Source organism: Nesoenas mayeri, assembly GCF_963082525.1.
Source record: "Nesoenas mayeri genome assembly, chromosome: 17".
NCBI lineage: Eukaryota > Metazoa > Chordata > Aves > Columbiformes > Columbidae > Nesoenas > Nesoenas mayeri.
The window spans coordinates 8,031,258-8,045,240 of NC_137565.1; the positions used below are offsets into that span (position 1 = coordinate 8,031,258).

The 13,983-nt window shown below is 37.9% G+C and overlaps 1 protein-coding gene across 1 annotated transcript in view; it reads right to left on the reverse strand.

The window, feature by feature from the left end:
• Positions 1-3,755: 3,755 nt before the first annotated feature.
• MAPK1 (mitogen-activated protein kinase 1) overlaps positions 3,756-13,983 on the reverse strand; it is a gene marked incomplete at its 5' end in the record, with an annotated part of 34,238 nt that continues 24,010 nt past the window's right edge. Inside the window, 6 exons of the mRNA XM_080355246.1 lie at positions 3,756-5,608; positions 7,213-7,340; positions 8,061-8,170; positions 10,223-10,354; positions 10,840-10,954; positions 12,696-12,812. Of these exons, the coding sequence (XP_080211372.1) occupies positions 7,224-7,340; positions 8,061-8,170; positions 10,223-10,354; positions 10,840-10,954; positions 12,696-12,812 (591 nt within the window). The 3' untranslated portion in view covers positions 3,756-5,608; positions 7,213-7,223. The remainder of the gene's footprint in view (positions 5,609-7,212; positions 7,341-8,060; positions 8,171-10,222; positions 10,355-10,839; positions 10,955-12,695; positions 12,813-13,983) is intronic.

Consider the following 13,983-nt stretch of genomic DNA (forward strand, 5'->3'; position numbering starts at 1 on the left):
AAAACAAAACAAAACAAAACAAACTGAAAATGAAACATACAGAACCCAGAACCTGCCATCTTCTATCTGCAGAGAAAGTCCAGGGATCAGTTCTACAAAGCTTGATGCCACCAGACCTACACTAATCTCTTGAAATAAACATGTACTCAGTAGCTCCTCACAAGCCTTCATGAGTATCTGAGTGCAACCACCTCACCGGGCTCAGCTTCCAGAGCACCCTGGGGGCTCCTGCTGAACCAGGCCAGCCCATGCTGGCCACAAGCCCACACCCAGCCCTAGTCTTTGACTCCAACAGTTTGAGTGCCTGTTATACTTGAAGTTCACAAATAGAGAGAATCAGTGTCCAATTGTGGTGAAATATGGGAACTATTAATATTTCGCACTAACTGTACTTAAACAAGGGTTACCAGAGTGTTGAGCCAATCAGTAGCTTGTCAAAACCCCCACTGAGACAAGCTGCAGTGGAGTCATACCTTGAAGTAACTTGTGGAAGCAGATGCCATTGCAAACACAGCGCTCTGCTAGAGGGAACAAAGACAGTGAGAGGCAGCTACAGTCAGCTAAGAAGAAAGAACATGCATAAACCTATTTATGGCAAAAATGAAATTCTGTATTACTCCGGAAAAAAAACCTTACATACTCTGCTGTGAAAGCCAAAAAGGGAATGGAGAGATGAATTTTGACAAGCTAATTCTCAGAATTGTTACAGAACTGTCAGTTATAGCTAAACTCTCTTCAGTTTCAGGTCACATTTTCTGTTTTCATATTGATTAGAGAAGTTTCTAGCTGCCATTATCCAACTACATCTTTTAAGAGTTCAGTTCTTTGGCACAGTCTGATTTTAGGCTACAAAAAAAATCATTAAACGCCCATTACAGTGATGTAAGCTCGCTCGCATTGCTCCCAGAAATCACACATTTAAAACCCTTGGCCTGAGAAAAAACCTTTTTGTAGTAAAATGAAAACATTTGCTCTCTAAGGATTGCTCAAGTAATTATTTTCAAGATTTCATGGGAACGAGGCAATAGCTATAGGAATATCAGTATAAAGAGTGTCAAAAAAGCCTGTGAATCATCAGATACGCTGGGATCTGTTTGCATTACTCTGTGCTCAACAGTTCAAAATACTGATGATTTCATAACTTCGTTGCACCAAAGATAAAACATTTCTGCATGTGTATGAAAAAACTTCACCTGGGTTTTTTTGGAAGGTTTCCCTAATTTAATTTCAAGCTGGTATAATCATACAGTGGAGCAAGCAAACTTGAATATTTACAAATATGAAATGTAGGCTACTCACCACTGCGGTGTTCAAGCGACAGTAACTTTTTAGATAAGCTAAAGTAATACACATCATGTAGCTATGGTTTACAGAACAGCAATTCATTGTAAAGCAAAATTCCAGTCATTCTATATATGCACAGTACTATGCTGATTTGGTAATACAGGGACACAATTTAATGATTTTCTTCGCATTTGTTTTTACAAGATTCAGATGCCAAAAACAAAACAGAACATTAAGTTACCTGATTCAAAAAAGAAAACCACATACGTTTACAACATCAAAAGAATAAGACGAAATATAAACTTTTGCTACTTACAATTGATCTATACAGATTAACCAAATCACAAATCTGTCACAATATAAACGTTTAATTGTTACAATGAATAAGAACATACAGAAAATGAATTTTTTTTTTTTTATAAAATCTTCCTTTGCTTTTTTATTTTAAACTTACCATTAACTAAAGTAGCTATGCAGGACCTTGGGGTACATGACTAAGAAGGCACCAACAGTACAAAGCAAAGACGAAGCAGTTTGAGTATTTTAAGAGTGCTCTACACTGGTACAACACAAGAAAAGGCAACAATAGTAAGTAAACCAGCTGCAACCTTTAGAAATTTGTTCTAAATTTACAAAGGTAGTCCAAGCTTTACATTTCCTCCAATGTTTGACTTAGTTTGATCACAGTACACGCTACAAAAACCATTGTAAGCTTCACTTTACTAATGTGCACTTTTCACTAATTTAGTGTCTTGATTTCAATTGTTAACTAAACCATTTTGAACCACAAATGTATTTAAAACTTAGTAAAAGGATTGTTTGGACTTTTTGTTTAAACCACTGCATTTACAAAAATATTTCCCCTAAAATCTGGGATTGCTTGAAGACATAGCTGTACAAATATAAAAGTACTATGCAAGGGACCAAATTCATGAGTACATGGTGTGTATGCATAGACCTATATTTATACCATATCACTGTGCTGTAACAACACAATAAATTTATCAATAACCAAGGACTATATAAACTACACTAACATAAGCAAATATATATTAAAGTTTAAATCTATAGTACAGTTGCTCAGCAAACAACTTCGACATGGTATAAATATATTGTAGCATATTACAGTGGGCAGCAACAACAGGTTTTTCTTTTTCTCCTTCTGTGAGGAAAACCACGCTCAGCTCCTCGGGTCTCATTCGGCCACTGCTGAGCAACGTCAGGACTGCAGCCCGACAGCTCCCGGTGCAGCGCAGCGCTCAGCCCAGCGCGGGTTGGACACTTCAGCCTGGATAGAACGTGCGATATTGATGAGGAAGAGTCTGGTGACAGTCAGGACAGCAGAGTAAGATGCTTGTTTGCCAGAGCATCCGTGAGAAATTTATGTTTGCATATTTTTCTTCAGCTGTAAGGTTGGAATGTTTTTGACAGTGAACTGTTTACATTCCTTATTCTCAAAACACCTTTACCATGAAACATGCATGTTAATTTGATTAGGAGTTGCTGTTCTCCACTCTAAAATATAAAAACTACATAAAGAAAAAAAAAAAAATCAATGTAAAAGGATGAAATAACTGACCTAACACAGTGTTGTTATAGGCACCTTCTTTTAAACTATTTTCAAAATCTGACCAAAAAAAAAAAAAAAACCAAAACAAAACATGCTTCTGCATTTGTCACATCAACAAATTCAACCCACCAATGTTTACTGGATTCGGTAAAGGATTGGTGAATGTGGTTACTGATACTGATGGATGCCAATTGGATTCAGCAAGAATAGCTAAGGAAGAAAGCCCCAAAGCACCAGATGTTGGGTAAAGCAAACCCTCGGCTTCTCATTCTGAGGGACACGATGCATGGGTGAGTCTACACCTCTCCAAAAATCCAAAATTAAAGCAAGTATTAAAAAAAACAAAAAAAAAAAAATGGAAAGAGAAAGATGAAGTAAACTGACAAAAGTTCTTTCTTAATAAATTAAGATGGAGGTGTTGCAAACGTATTTCAGTAACAGTCATCTTTCCAACCATGCCAAAAATTATTCCTGTAGTAATGATGATCATACAAGTAGCAGAGATTCTAGAAATATTTCAGCTTTTCAAAACTCAGTGAGAAAAGCATTTTGGTAAAGATGTGTAGAAATGTTGAGAAATTTCTACACTAGTATCAACAGTCAAGTGCATATTTCCATAGAAATGTTTTTAGCATAGGTTCCATACCACAATTCAATGGTCACTTGCGCAGTGTCCTGACAATGCTCCTAATATGTTCCCCGCAACAGAGATTTATGTACCACAGGAACTTCCTAATAGAAAATGCCCTTTAATGATGAACCCTTGCTTAATAAAAATTAGTTTTGGCAGACTAACACTTAAAAATATAGGAAAAAGAAAATTTTGAAATGGAATCTTGTAAGCACCCTTATCTATTGAAGTCTAAGTTAATGGCTTTCTAGATTTTGTTGAAGAGCAGACTAAATGGTATGAGGAGCCTGAAGTTATTAACCAGCAAGCGTCCTTATATACTACAGTAGCAATTGAACCTGATTTCCATTCAAACACGTTACCCAAGAGGAAACCAAAAACTAATTCTTAATGTTAATGTGAAGATATAAGATTTAAATTTATTTCCAGGAATTACAAGTGCATTTTGTTCATATTAGCAAGCAGTCTTTATACAATCCATTCTTCACTGCTGCCAAAATAAAATGAGAAAAAGACAGCAGAGATATGAAAAGCTAAAAATAGAACTATTTTTCCTAAGTTATTTGTTGAATAGCATTTCAGTTGAACACAACTCAGAGGTAACAATAGATTATTTTTTTCTCAATCATAGGCATGTGGCACTTAGACAATCATCTTTGCACAGAAAGCTTTAACAGTCATGCGAGGGCACAGTAATTATTTTAAACAAGGCAAATTTCTCACCACAGAGAGCAGTGGGGAAAGAAAAGGAGGCACTGCACTGGAACATAACACCTAGTAAACTCCACATTATACAATTTCAGTAACAAATACTTGAAAAGATCATTAAAAGGTATACAATTTTAAACATTATTTAGTGCTAGCTTTGTTTGGTTGTCCTAACTCAGCATTATCAGAAAAGTTTGATAGTACTTGACAACAGAACAGTACTTCATGTCACGAGCTCATGGAGGCTGGATTACAAATCACCATAGTGTAGGTTGCAAGAAATGAACTTGAGATGCTGACATGCTGTAGGAGCAAAAGTAAAATCAGACTTTCTCATTTAAAGATGCAGTGTTCCTCTCTGCAAGAATTCTGAATGTCAGTGATTAGATTCAAAGGTAAAAACTATCACCCTCATCTGAAGCATTTCATTGGTATGCAGTATGTAGATTGAGTTTATTAACATCGTATTTTGGTTTCTCGCTTGCCACCGCACATGGATGCCTTCCACAGAGAAAAGCATTCGCCATTAGGTCATCGTGCCATTATGTTCTTTGTTAATCTTCCACCACACGGTGAGTAAACATAAGTTGGCGAGCTGCCACTCATTCTCTTTGCACAAGTCTTATAAACACCACTACATGGTATGAACTTTGGAAGTACCATGCCTCCAACATGGTTAAACTTTAAATGATCTTTTAGAAAAGGCAGGGGAAAAAAGGTACAAATTTTGTCTCTACATGGAAAAAAAAAAATGTTTCTTAGATGAATTCAATTAAGTTGGGTTCCTATGTGGCTCTTACGCTGTATAGAATACCTGTATGTACAGCACAGGACACCCAAACAAGTGCATAAGCAAGATTAACATGAACACAACTTATGCTGTAATCCATTGCATAATGGTATAAACTCTGCCGGATGCTACCCATTTCTATTTAAAAAGGAAGTGCAAAAAAAAAATCTGGGATGTCACTGACTTAAAGTGCCCTGAATAGTAGCTTTTCTAAAAAAAATGCCAGCGACTTCAGTAAAGTCAGAAAAAACATAGTTCATGGTGTAAACTTCTTACAGGTTAATGAATTATCTTCTTGGATATTGATCCAGGAGTGAAAGGAACCACTGCATCTTTCAAACCAGAAAGCAAGCAGTTAAAATACGGCCAGCAGTAGGTGCACTTACAGTACAGTACTGCAACAGGTCAACAATGGGCATTACGCATAGGAGTGTCAATTACAATTCTTCAGCCTTAAAAGATTCATTGAAAGCATGAGAAGCCAAAACTACCAGGAACTGCCCTCCTGAATGGCTCAAAGGAGTTAGTGGATAAGCTGAGAGAGGCCACAAGACATGACCAACAATAAAGAACTGGGAAGAGGAACAGCAACGTTTGAGCATGCCCAGTCCTTTTAGTCCTTGTCCTACAAAAAAGAGCAGAGACACATTTCAGTGAAGAAGGTTTTAACATCCCCTTTTACAACAAGCATACCTTCCTACTTCTATGCTTTATCTATACTGTGTGCCAATATACGTTAAAAACAGGCGCCAGAGACTGTGAATATTAGTAAATTACATTTTAAATTGAAAATTTAAATCTTCCAAATATTAGGAAAATTAATCAGAACTAATTAATGAAGTACATTATTTGTTTATCTGAATTATCTGTTATTTTCACATTGCTTCTCACTTCCAAAACAACAGCCAAGGAGGAAGTTTGGAATCTCAAGAAATAAACACACTGAGATAGTTTTAAAAGTCCTGGGGTGTGTGTAGGGGGAGCAGAAAGGCACAGAAAGAGACCGTTACTGTCCGGTTTAGGCCACCTCCTGGGGACTGGCCTTCACTGAGATGTCAGCTATGTATGTTTAACCTGTTGTGATGTGGAATAGCTAATAATTCTAACCACAAATGACTAGGACAAAATATCAGCATATCATTATCAAGCTGAGTACAATAGTTAAATTTCAGCATCACATAAACCACATCAACTCTTCGTAGTCACATTTAAAGTAACAGTTTTAGCAAACCAGGAATTTCCATTAGCACCGGATCACTGATATCTTTATCCCCAATCCCTTTATCCCTTAATCCCTAACACAACCCAGGTAAGTATGCACTGGGTAAAGAGGCAAGCAGGAGACATCATGAACTATGACTTACCAATGTCAGGTATTTGCTCTCCCTTCATACTACAGCCTATTAGTAACAGGATTCATCTTACTCCTAAAAATTTAGGTCATTTTCTTCCAGAATGTGTACATGTACAGCTACTGCCTCTTGTACAGAATTAGCTTTAGAAAACACAGATGGGAAATAACCACCACGCATGTCGTTGTGTCCCGGGTCTAATTCTATTGGCAATGCACAGCTAACGATACGGGCCAGATGTGTTAACCTTAGATTTACCTTTTAATTATTAAAATGTTTTCAAATGTTAGCTAGTAAGCTTAAATAAACAAAATATAGTATTTTGAATGTTCAAGCTAGTGGCCACAGAAGTTACTCTATTTAAGTAAAAACTCTATTTTCAAAAGTTTCTTCAGCAACAGACAGAACTGAGGTCAAACGACTAAGCATAAACTCTCCTTTGACACCTGTGAGCATATCAACAGAAACAAGGTAAGTTCTACATTTCACAGAACCACAGAATGTCAGGGGTTGGAAGGGACCTCGAAAGCTCATCCAGCCCAATCCCCCCATGGAGCAGGAGCACCCAGATGAGGTTACACAGGAAGGTGTCCAGGCGGGTTGGAATGTCTGCAGAGAAGGAGACTCCACAACCCCCCTGGGCAGCCTGGGCCAGTGTCTGTTATCCTGACTGAGAAGTTCCTTCTCAAATTTAAGTGGAACCTCTTGTGTTCCAGTTTGAACCCATTACCCCTTGTCTTAACACCTGGCTCCATCTCCTGACACTCACCCTTTATTTATTTATAAACATTAATGAGATCACCCCTCAGTTTTTAGTGGTAACAAAGTTCCAAATTCTTCCTCCTGCCCCCATGGGTTCGTATTGCTGTGACTTTACCTATGCACAATTTAAGATCGATATCCTGGCTGGAATCTAGCAGTTTCCTCAAAAATCAGTTCTTTCAGCTTTTCCTTCGGCAAGTCATCCAACTCCATATCAAACTTGAAGGGCGCTTCAGCTACAGGCTGAATAATACAAAGAAACATTACTTTTTGTTAATATTACTGTTCTGTGGAATTTCATGTAGTCCTTGTATGGGGGGAAAAAAAATCTGAAAATGCACTTCACAAAAATATCTAGTACTGTGCAGTCGTCAAGGAAGAACTCATTTTATTTGTCCTTTGTGTGCTTTATATAGCAGCTTATCAAATTTTAAGTCAAACCATAGTAAGTAGATACTCAAATCTAAACCACAAGTTAAAATATTTGTTAAAGGCTCATAACTTCGTATCTACCTGAAGAAAAATACCTGAAACATTTGAATTTCTCAGAATAAGCATACCCATCCCTTAAGAAAAACTAGCTCATTTCCTTCACCCCTACTTCTGCTCCAAAAGTAACCTGACATCTCAGAATTTGATACTAAACTACAGCAGGTCCAGATTGAGGGGTTGTAACTGCGTAATCTGATGGCAAACTCAGTTATTCTCCACCTTTATCTCAGACATTATGAAACAAGAACATAGTGAGCCGAGAAGTTCCATTCTCAGCTGAGTACACCTTAGCATCTATTTATTGTGTTGCATCTCCAAAAGGTTGTAGACCAAGAAATAAAAAATTTTGGTAAATTGATGCAATTAATTCTTCAACTCAATTAGAGCAGCAGAAACACAGTCCTTAAACTAATGAAGAAAATAACCCATTACATCGTTTAATCAACATTGACATTTTAACAATGTCTTTACCTCATCACTTGGATCATAATACTGTTCCAGATATGGATGGGCTAAAGCTTGCTCCACTTCAATCCGCTTGTGAGGATTAAAGGTCAACATTTTATCCAACAAATCAAGTGCTAAGAGGAAAAAAAAAAGTGAGCAAGAGTTTAATACACACCCTAAAGCACAAAAGCGTTGTAAACACCAATATTACACAGAAAATACACTCTGCCCTAAGTTTTGCACTAATTTCAATTTACAGCTGGAATTCCCTAGCTGTAGTAGCAGCAACAGAAGCAGCTGATTCCTCCCGGTAACTTGGGCAGAGTCTCCTCGCTCACCCATCTCATCAGCTCCTTGGCTACAGCTGCCTCTGGCACCATCTGCTGTAACGGAGGTAAAACCCTTCTAGTGTCAGAATGGATGTCAAGTGAAGAAATGCATAAAACCCCACAGTAGAATCTGGTTTTAGCTACAGTAGAAATGGAAGAGATCAGGATTTTTCTTCACTCAAATAGATGCTTTGGATTTTTTGTGCCAAAAATCCAAACCAAGATAGAGCTTTTCCGAGATGAGTAAGTAATCACAAATATGTTCTTATTCTGAAAAGAAAACTTGGCTGTTTACTGACAAAAATATCATCCCGAAGTCATTAGGAGTTCCAGATCATCACAATGAACTGTTCCAGCAAAACTGGCTGCCCAGAAGATACTCTCCAGCTAAGATACAAATATGTTCATATTCATGAAATTCAGGCAAAATTTGTTGAAGACAAGTCATAAAGTATCCATAGAGAACTTGAAGATCCAGTAAGACAGAGAGTGAGGTCTGATGAAATTCTGTACAAATGTTACAGGTCAGAGTTACCGCAATTGTTCAACTACTTCAATTGTAACCCATTTTCCTTTCTCAAGAAAAAACCCAGACCGATTATAGCAAGAAGCCCAAAGATACCTGCAGTATATCCTGAATTCCATTCCATTTCTTTTCCTCACCACATAATTTATGACACAGAACTTAACTACAGGCTTCTTATTGCAACAAAGTAGCTGTAGCTTTGCATCAGGAGGAGATGCATACCCAGCACTGCAGAAGAGACAGGCCCTATCACTGCATCCAATGGCAGCTTGAAAAGCTGCAAACTTGCACAGCAATTAACATCAAATATTTTGATGCAGTTTTCTCAACACTGGGAACTCACATGCTCAGTCCATGCTAAAGCGTGTCCCGGACAATGCTTTCACTGAAATGATTGACAAACAGCTTTTTGAAAAACTGCTGTCAAAGCTACTCGAGATGAGAAGGCGTTGCAGAAACTGTGCAAACTGCACGTTCCCCTGGCAGCTCAGCACAGCAGCGCGGCTACAGCTGCAGCCATCAGAAGCCCACGGTAAAAATTCTCACATTTATTCTGCTTTTATAATAGTGCTTATCAATCACTGCTGTTTCTCCCAATGGTAAGGATAATCAGCTCTACGCAGTTCCATCTGCAGAAATCAGCTCTTACATGGCAGTTCAGTACCTGATCATTTTCACTAAAAGTAAATTATCATATCAGTTTAAAAAAATAAGTGACTTATGGTTGTGTCAGAGCAGGGAAAAGAGCACTGGGCTGTGAACACACCCACCCCTGAATTGCATGAAGCAGAATGTAAAAGGCAAAACAAAGTCATATTTACCCTTTACTAAAGCCTTGTTAAGAAAGGCAGCAATTATATTCCTTGTTTGTATAACTTTTGCTCCACTTATCATAACTGAATTTTTTAACCCATTAAATGTTAACCTGTCATACCACCTAAGGCCCCACACTTGGATTGAAATTATCCTGTTTGACCTGCACAGACTATACTGAGTTTGGCAATAAGCAGCTTTCTCATATCCCATTTTAGAAATGAAGTTTGAGATTTGTTTGATGCCTGTGTCAAAATCCAATGCCTGTGTCCAGTACCTGAGTAGTGGATCATGCTTTCAAAGACAGTAACAAGAGTTAGGATGTACGTTTTACATGTAAATTAAAGACCAAACACCACAACATGTAATCTTAAGAGTAACTAAAAATTGCTTTAAAAAGATAAGCTAGTATGAGGGTTTCACGCTGGTTTCTGATTTTATATTAGATTTATACAGCCGTTTTAGCAGATCATTTCCATTTCTGAAGATGTGATACAATGCGATAAAGTATAAAATACCTTTGGGGTCAGCGTTTGGAAACAGCCTGTTCCATGGTACCTTATTTTTGTGTGGTAGAGAAAGCAAGTAGTTTCTGGCCTTTAAATTTATTATACAATTCAAATCTTCTTGGGAAGGGGATCCAAGTATACCTAAAAAAAATTACAAACAGTACTGCATTCTATGAAAGGCACATTAAAACAGTTATATCACATTTGCTAAAACTCTAACTTAGAGCTGCTGGGAAGATTTTGGACAAATGCTTTAAGAGTATAGAACATCTTGGAATTTTTTTAGAAACCTTTACTAAAAAGGTTTAAGTTGGTTTTTTTCTTGTAAAGAAACAGGTGCATTTGAGTTTTCTAACGATCAGTAATCTGGTTAAAAGATAAAATTAAGTGGTCCATCTACAGATATTTTTTTTAAAATTGGCCTGGACCTAAGAGTACATTTGGTTTGGTTTTTTTAAATAAATTGGTAAATATCCTCTAGTTGGCCCCCAAATCAACAATTTGTTGTAGAAATCACTGCACCAAGACTGACAGTGAACAGATGTTACTCCTGCAGATCCCTACATTATTTGTTGACCAAGAAGAGAAAGACAGACGTGGAAACGCCCCTTTTCTACAAAGCTCACCGAGGATGTGGTTAAGTTGGTCAAGGTAGTGTTTTCCTGGAAAGATGGGTCTGTTGGAGAGCATCTCTGCCAGAATACAGCCTACTGACCAGATGTCAATAGACTTGGTGTAACCCTGCAAGGAAAACAAAACCACATTCTTGCCAAATGAATTTTTGCATCACTGCAGCAACATGTTACTTCAGTAAATTTTGAAAGTTCATGCACATCTTTTTTTTTAAATGAGTCACGCTTGTTCATGCTGTTTGATTTTTCTGTACAGAATGAAATAATTAAGAACTGTATATCAAAACCGCTACTTTGAAGAGGTAACAAGAGCTGAAGTATGCAAGTGACACTTTCTGAGAGGATTCTCTAAGTCTAGCTCAATGTATTACCAACTGCAAAGTTTTGAGACTCCCTAATTTTACAGCAAATTTACACTAACAAATGTTGGAAACAAGCTTTTATTAATTCTGTAGCTCCTAACAGCATGCTAAACACATGCGAAAAGTGCCATCCTTCTTCCTAACAGGATCTAAATACCACACCAGCAAGCAGCCTTCAGCATCCAAGGGGTCAAAGGGCAAACCAGCTTGTTTTTTAGCTGGTATGTAAAACACAACAGTAAGTAAGTAGTAAAGATGATACGAGAAGGCCAACAATAGTGCATGTGATATATGAAGAATGGAAGCAATGGCCATATTGTCATGTGTCCAGAAAACCTGTATTAGCCACAAGAAAAGTGTTACCAGTGCCTGGGTAAGGCAGGGCCGGTTCAGCTCAGGAGTCCCCGTTCTCGCCCAGCAGGGAGCTGCCAACAACTGCTCCTACAGTAATGCTGAATCCACAGCACCTCAGCACCGGCTTCTCAGGACCCCTTCACTTGACTGTTTGTTTTCAAGGCACTGTCATTCTAAAAAATTCACACTACAGGCCAGGAAAATTCTAAGTTGGCCACCTCTTAAGAAACACACACAAATATTTTCTTGTAAAAGCTGCTGATAAATGTAAATGGATATCCAGAAGTAAGGTTAAGTTGCACTGTGTTTATGGCCTCAACATGAGTTTAAAACACAAGAAGCAGGAAAAACAACCTCCATTGGTCAGATGACTATTTTCTAGAAGCACATTTGACACACTGTTGCCACAACAAATAAAACACAACCACCAGTGAAGCCATAATCCTACAGAAAGAGTCTTTGAGGAATTTAAAAACAGACACAGATGTCACATAGGCATTTTGCAAGTAAGTGTAAGGCTGTAGAAACTAATGCAAAGGCTATGAAAGATATCCATTGCTCACACCATACAGGGACCAGATACACCTTAAAACAGCCACAGAAGAACGTAAGAATAATTCCAAGTGTAAAAAAACCCAAATCAAACAAAACCAGAACAAAACCACGAAGAGATGATTTCATTAACACTATGGGAATGCAATTAAGATTGGCACATAATCATCACATGCCTTCAGAATTAGATTCATTCTCATTATACATTCTAAACCTAAATCAAGATGTCAAGATAATATTAAGGCAACATTTGAAGCCTTGATGAAGACGGTAGTAAAATGCTCTCACTGTCAGTACTTCTGTCCTGTTCTGTGGAGGAGCATGCGATGTAAAGACGTCTCGTGACTGGCAAAAAACTTGACACATGGGAACTCACACACAATTACCCAGCTGTAGCAGCCAATAATTGTATCTGGAATCTCAAAGTTATTGCGAGCCAGTAGCTACACTGCAAATCCTTTGCTGCATTTTCTCAAGGCTCTGCGTGAGTGAGCCTAAAACCATGGCGGGGTAGAAGCAAACCTGCTACTCACAGGTGAATGACCAGCAACAGAAGCACCAGAGCAACGCTGTGGTTCTCACCTTAGAATTCAGCATGATTTCAGGAGCCCTGTACCAACGCGTGGCCACGTATTCTGTCAAGAATCCTGTGTGATCATGATCTGGATCTGCAACACGAGCCAGTCCAAAGTCACAAATCTGGTTTTAAAGACATTAAAAAAAAAGGCATGTTAGACATTAGACATACAGTTTCCAATACTACAACATTACTAATTCACTGCTCCTCAACACATGATGTAACAGCTACAAATGTGGGGATGGTAACCTCTATTTATAGAAAGAAATTATTGTGCAAACCTTAAGAAACATGTTTTGGACATAAACACAAAGAATATCGGATTAGACCATGCAGGGGCCAGGAAAAATAAGCCGTTTGGGAGAAAAAGTTGTTCCTGGTGCACAACTGATGTTGCACTTAACACCTTCTCTGCCAGATAACTGGCAAAATATATTGCTCCAACCTGTTATTGGGAATTCACCAGAAAACGAAAAGAGATTAAGATTTCCAAAAAACAAAATCACTAACACATTTGTAGCGAAGTTCAATACCCTTTTTTACAAAAGCTACCATCATAAATGCATCTCTGCAGGAGATCCCATCCAATCATGAGATAATGGTAGAGTGGAAAGATTATAGGTGCTGAATAAAGCATGAGTTCAAAAAAAAACAAACCGAAAGCAAACAAACCAACAGCAACAACAAACCCAAATGCTATGCAAGAAAATATTTTTCAGCCTTGTATCAGGAAAATAGTTTTATCTAACCGTGGAAAGAAAAATAAACTCTGATCTAGACTAGTGAGTTCCTTATTCTGGGAAGGAGGTTACAGGGCTTTCAGAGCTATTTAGTGCCCTCTCTCCAGAGAGAAACTAATACTCAAAATGTGAAGAAAGTGTTCTAGAGAACAGCAGCTGTTCCTTTCTTACCTTCCAGAAGGTACATGGCAGGAGACACATTCATATGCTTTTGCTACCACTAAGCAAATACCAGTTTATGATAATGATCAACTTCCACTCAAAGTGTATTTGCATGAAAGAATATGTACTCTCAGAAAAACAAGGCATCACATGTAGGAGTAGCAAACAGGAGGTTCCGCTGATGCATACATCTTATAATAGTTTACTCTTTGATAGTTGCGTACACTGATTATATTAAAAATGCGAAGTAATAATAAAATGTAGTCAATCAGAACGGTAATGGATAATCCTGCCAAAGATGCAGAAGCCTCACAGTGCCTTGCCAGCCTACTCCTTTATTTTCCTGGAAGGACATGCCTGTGAAACAATTGATAGATCAGTTCAGAGTGAT